The 5,672-nt window shown below is 62.2% G+C and overlaps 1 protein-coding gene across 1 annotated transcript in view; it reads right to left on the bottom strand.

Moving 5' to 3' along the window:
* The window catches only part of PPP6R1 (protein phosphatase 6, regulatory subunit 1), a 17,807-nt gene that overhangs the window by 2,770 nt on the left and 9,365 nt on the right, over positions 1-5,672 (bottom strand). The window contains exons 14-19 of the mRNA XM_006901883.1: positions 5,525-5,622; positions 4,451-4,508; positions 4,178-4,350; positions 417-562; positions 158-338; positions 18-69 (exon numbers count right to left, since the gene is read on the bottom strand). Of these exons, the coding sequence (XP_006901945.1) occupies positions 18-69; positions 158-338; positions 417-562; positions 4,178-4,350; positions 4,451-4,508; positions 5,525-5,622 (708 nt within the window). The remainder of the gene's footprint in view (positions 1-17; positions 70-157; positions 339-416; positions 563-4,177; positions 4,351-4,450; positions 4,509-5,524; positions 5,623-5,672) is intronic.

Consider the following 5,672-nt stretch of genomic DNA (forward strand, 5'->3'; position numbering starts at 1 on the left):
CCCGCAGATTCTGGGACACCACCAGCGGCCGCTTCCTGAGGTGCTGAGGGGACTGCAGGGTCCTTAGACCTGGCAGGAGGGGGTGGCAGGTGGAGGCGAGTCCTTGTCCCCAAACAGGAGTTGCCCCCCTCCGCCCAGACTCCTCACCGAATCTCACCTAACCTGCAGGGCTTCGCTGGCCGTGGGGGCAGTCAGGCTTGGGGTATGTGGGTCCTGGGGACCATCGGGGGGGCCCTGGGGGGCCACAACCACGGGGCCAGACTCCTCACCCCTGGAGATGCAGGGGTGTGCAGAGGCTTCAGTAGGCACTGGGTCAAAGGTGGCCGTCCAGCCAGGGCCTGTGTGAAGCAAGGAGAGCTGAGCACAGGGGCGGGAGGACATCCTGGGCCCCTCACTCTCCTGCCCCGTCCACTCACCCTGAGGTGGTGATGCCGTGGGCAGGGGACCGGAACTCAGGTAGGAAGGGGAACCGGCCCCTCCCCTCGCCACGTGGCTGACATCCTCCTCCTCTTCCTCTTCTTCCTCCTCCTCCTCTTCCTCACTGTCGGTGCTGCCTCCACTCCTACCCAGAGAAAGGCCACGTTAGCTCCAACCTCCCGGGGCCAGGTGGGGCCGGCCTCACTGCCCTGCGTCCAGGTCCCCAGCAGACACCCCTCTGCTGGGCACTCGTCTCTGGGGACGAGCTGACACATGGGGGAGGGGCTCTGAGAGTGGGAGGACACCAGGAGAGCCCACATGTCCAGCGACGTCCACCATGGGGTACACGTCGCCGTGAGAAGACGCACAAGCAAGCAGACGCCAAAGCCACCTCGCCGGGACCCATTCGGATTCCGTGTCCCCGAGGGGCAGCTCCAGGAGCCCCGGGGTCCGGCAGTAGGGCCCACCCCTCGGACACGTGTAGGACTGCTGACCGCTCTGACGGCGGCCTTCTGGGAAGGGGAGCGTTCAGTGTGTGAACGAGCACGGTCGCGTGGACGCAGCGGCTCGAGCTGACGGGACAGGAGGCGCGGAGGAGCTTCTGCTAAACGTGGGCGTCAGAGGAGCTCACTTAGGACCTCTAACAACAGCAACCGGAGTCAAAGAGCCCTGGTGACGTACCGGGTTAAGCACTGGGCTGCTAAGGTCAGTGGTTCAAATCCACCAGCTGCTCATTTCAGCCTCGGAAACTCCATGGGCCAGTTCTACACTGTCCTCCCCAGAGAACATGCCCTTAGGGCATTTCCAACCCAGGGACCTCCACTGGGCTTCAGAGGCCGTCCACCTTTCTCCTGGGGAGCGGCCAGGGGACCCGATCTGGGAGTCAATCCCTTTCGGGAAATAAGGAGGCTAAACACAAGCGAGCAGACGGACGGGGGACAAGACGCCACACCACGGGAAGGCCACCCGGGAGATGCTCAGGAGCCCAGGATCTCTGGGACGCCCCAGAAATCGCAGAGCCAGGCTCGCCCTGAATTCTGACTTCAGCTCCTGCACCGCGGGGACGCAGGGGACTTCAGTTACGGCAGCGATAGACAACCAGGGCGGCCGCAAACCACGGGGGAGCGAGGCGTGTGCTCTCGGACGACGCCAGTCCTAGAACGTCAAGTGATTCCGGGGGGCCGGGGTCCTGAGCCAGAGCTCGGCCTGCGACTGCACCTCCTCTCCCGGCACGGTAAGGGGGAGGCGAGGAGGGAGCCCCGAGGAAAGGGCGCCAGGAGGGCTGCCTCAGTAGCAGGCAGCCATGGGGGCTTGGTCTCGCGCGGGGCCAGGCCTGGTGCCCACACCAGGGAAGGTGAGGACACGCCCGGTAGCAGAGACCGGGGTCCTCCCTGAACGGCTGGCACCCTCGATTTGGACTTGTGGCCTCGTAAGCCGAGAGGACACCGTTCGCCTCGATTCTACTTTCCGTTTCCATCCCTGGAAATGATCTCCCCGCCAGCATTTTGTGGACAACTGAAGCGAAGGACAAACGAGCTAGCCTACAAGCCGCATCCGGGTGGGCTTGTCAAAACCTGCAGAAATGTGTGATTTTAAACCACCTGCCACAACCTGCAGGGCAGAGAAGGGCGAGTGGAACCTCACGGGGCTTGGAGGGCTCCGAACACCCGTCAGACCAGGCTGCCTCGCTCTCCCTGCCTGGAGCGCCTGGTGTACACGAACCCACAACCTCTCAGCGGGCAGCAGGCGGGACCTCCCCCTGCCTCGATCAGAGCGGGGAGGTCTCGGGGCGTATCGGTCACGTGGGAGGACGACGTCCGTCCTTCTCCTCACAGCCAACAGTGGCACCGAGCTGCCCCGGCAGCGTCTTTATCTCAGCAGCACCCCTCCCTAGAGAACCCCCCCAGCAGAGCTCCCCACTGCTCCAGGGGCAGAGAGGACCGTCCTGCGGTTCCCCCGCCACCGGAGGTGATGACAGCTCGACCCAGCGAGGCCGAGCAGAAAGCACCTGGACGCCCGCACACGTGCTCATCTCTGCCAGGGGGCAGCAGGCGGACGGGAACCACCGCCCTTCTGGCCCACGGCGGAGCACTCCAACTACTGTGCCACCAGCTCCGACCTCCATAAACCCCACAGTCTCCAGAATGAAGGAGGCCAGAGACACCCGCACCCAGCGTGGGCCAGGGGCAGCAGACACCCAGCATCAATCACCCCAGCGTGGGCCGGGGCAGCAGACACCCAGCATGACCCAGCGTGTTAGCGGGCCAGGGCCCAGAGCACAGACACTCGGGCCCTACTGGGTAACCTAAGCCAGCTGCAGCCTGGAAGCTTCACTGGAGGCGGCCTCACCCAACAACCCCGCACACCACTCTCTAGAACACCGAGCCGGCTGCTCTGTGGTCACTGCCACGTGTGCCAGGTGACACTGCCCTCCGGTGTGCAGTGACTGGTTCTCAGGCGGCCTCGGTCTTCTCGTGATAACCGCAGCCTGGCAGTTCCCAGGCCCTGACTCCCCGGAGCACATCACCAGAGCCCCCCTACCCCAACTTCTCAGGTGTACCTCCACAGTGAACTCAAACGCCCACGTCAAGACCCTGGACAGACAGATGGCCCCAGGAGTTTCCAAGGCGGACTTCTCTATGGAAGCTCTCGTCCTCGGTGGAGGGCCCGGCAGGTGGGCTGCAGTGCCCACATCCTTCAGCTGCCAGGTGTGGGCACAAGCCCTGCACGAGCTGAGCGCCCCCTGTGCCCACGCTCCCGGGGGCACACAGCGCAGATGGGAGCAGGAAGGGCAGCCGATGAGAAGCAGTGGGCCAGACACGAGGCAACAGGACACAGGGACTTCCTGGGAGTGGGGTGTGTGCCTTCACTCTAGGAGGGAGCTCCTCGGGGGGTGGCCGGGATGTGTCACAGCCACTTTACGACAGGAGAGAGAGTGAGTGAGTGTGTGTGTGTGTGAGAGTGAGAGAGAGAGAAAGAAAAAGAAGAATATGGGGTGTGCTGTGTTGTGTGTGTAACAATTACTTCCCAGCAGGATGGCCTTCCGAGGATGTCCAAACCTCCAAAGTTAGTCTTCCTGCCCCTCCCAGACCACAGGGCGTGGGGTGGTGTGTTCAAGACTCCACACCTCCTCTATGCCTCCCAGATGACGAGACAAGACTGACCTGAGCTCTGAGGGGGGAAGGGTAGGGGACCCTGCACTGCATGGCCACGGCACCGTGGCCGTGAGCTGCGTGCTGGAGTGTCGACGTCATGCTGTACGCACACACCTCTTTGACAAGAAAAGTGACACAAAACACTCCTCCCCAGATCCAGAGTTGCACTGGATCAAGACACATCCGAAGACCATCGACGCTCCTCCCCAGTCCCGCGTACAGCTTCCACCTAAGCGGTCAGCACGCTCAGCTGCTCCCTCAAACGCTAGTTCAAGGCCACTCAGGCTTCTGGGACAGACGGGGGCCCTGGCCGTCTGCTCCTGCAAAACCCGCCAGCGAAAGCCCCCGGGGGAGAGTCTATGCTGACACAGCCGCAAGTCAGAACCGACCCAGCAGGCCCGCGCCTGTAAATCTCAAGTTCAAGTACCCCACGTGGCCCGCCTGACCTCCCGTCTACCTTGGAGAGCAACAGCCGGCAGGTGGCCTCGTCCCTACAGCACTGAGCGCCCCTCGAGCCAGGGCTGAAGGGAACCCAGTGAGGTCACCAGTGACCTGAACCCCGGGGCGCCGGCACGAGCCTCCACCCACGGAGGCGGCGGACTCACCGGACACTCTGGTGCTGGAGGCGGGCGCCCCTGTGCAGCTGGCCGCTCCGCCAGGCGCTGTCCTCGCCGTCCGACTCCCCGGAGCCCTGGCCCTCCTCGTCCTCCACCTCGTCCTCGTCATCAAACTGCTGGATGCGGTCCTTGTAGCAGATCTCCAGCAGGTTGGAGTTGGGCTGAGGGAGGGCGGCCAGGTGGGCTGTACTGTACTCACAGACCACCCACCCCTGCCCCGCAGCTTCCCACGTGGACCCACAGGGGACGGGCTGCACTCACGTTCTCGTCGTCCGCATTCAGGGAGAAGGTGATGTTGGCCGTTTTGTCGAAAGGTGCGCTGGTGGGAGGAGAGGGGGTGGGGAGCGTGACGCGGGGCGTGGTGGAAGGTCAGCGTGCACCCCAACATAGTTCTTTCCTCCCACAGCCAGGCCCCTCATTTTCCCCTGCACTGGGTTCAGCCTCCAGCACACTCGCATTATACCCCAAATCCGCGCCTGTCAGAGTGACCTCAACTCCCCGCGACGTCCCACTGACAGAGCACACCTACGGGTTCCAACGGTGCTTTTATTTTTTAAGGATGCCTTTTTTTTTTAATCTTTCACTCTCTCTCACACGACACATACACACAAGGTTCCAACACTGCCTTTTTTTTAATTACACAAATGCACACGCACACACACCACAGCCTACCCCCACCCCCTGGGGTTCCAAGGCTGCCTTTTTAATTTTACACGTACCCCTTTCTCCCTGAGTTCTAAGGCCTCTCTCTCTCTCTCACACACACAAACCCTTCTCCCAGAGTTCCAAGGCTGCCTTTTTTATTTTATACACACCCACCCCCAGAAGCAGACGGTCTCATCTCTACCCTGTGGAGACCCTGGGGGATGTAAAGGGTGTGGACATGCGAGAGGGACCTCCCTGTCTCTTCTTGCCAAGGGCTTCTTGGAGCTGTGCGGCCATCCTCACCCCACTGTTGCGTCTCCCCAGTAACTAAGCTGCTCACCCAGCCCTCAGAGTACTTTCTTCAGTCAGGCTAAACTACTATTTAATTTTGGGAGGACATTAGTGACACTAGGGGTTTCACACCCAGAGGTTATGTAAGGCAGTCGTCTTGGTGGTCTCCCCAGCCCATGTGCTTCCAGAACGTGTAGAGTCCCCAAGAATGGGAGCTCTGGTCCCACATCTCCCCCTTCTGATGGAGCCACCACAGATCTTAGACTGAAGGGCTCCCTGACAGCAGCTGGGCACCACAGACGCCCCGAGGCAGCCGGCCTGCCCCTCACCCCACCCTCACTCCTGGACCTCTGAAATGTGCACCGTGACCCCAGAGCTCAGGGGGCAGAAGGCACTCACTTGACGCTCTCCTCTTGCTCCCCGAACTCTTCATCGTTGAAGCCGAAGTGGTCAATGAAGGCTGAGGTCATGCGCTGCATCTGGAAATCCATGAAGGCCTGCAGGGGGCAGTGAGGTGAGGGGCAGCCGGGGGAGCACGGGGACCCAC

The sequence above is a fragment of the Elephantulus edwardii genome, unplaced genomic scaffold (assembly GCF_000299155.1).
Source record: "Elephantulus edwardii isolate Elephantulus edwardi_28Jun2011 unplaced genomic scaffold, EleEdw1.0 scaffold00348, whole genome shotgun sequence".
In the NCBI taxonomy this organism is placed as follows: domain Eukaryota; kingdom Metazoa; phylum Chordata; class Mammalia; order Macroscelidea; family Macroscelididae; genus Elephantulus; species Elephantulus edwardii.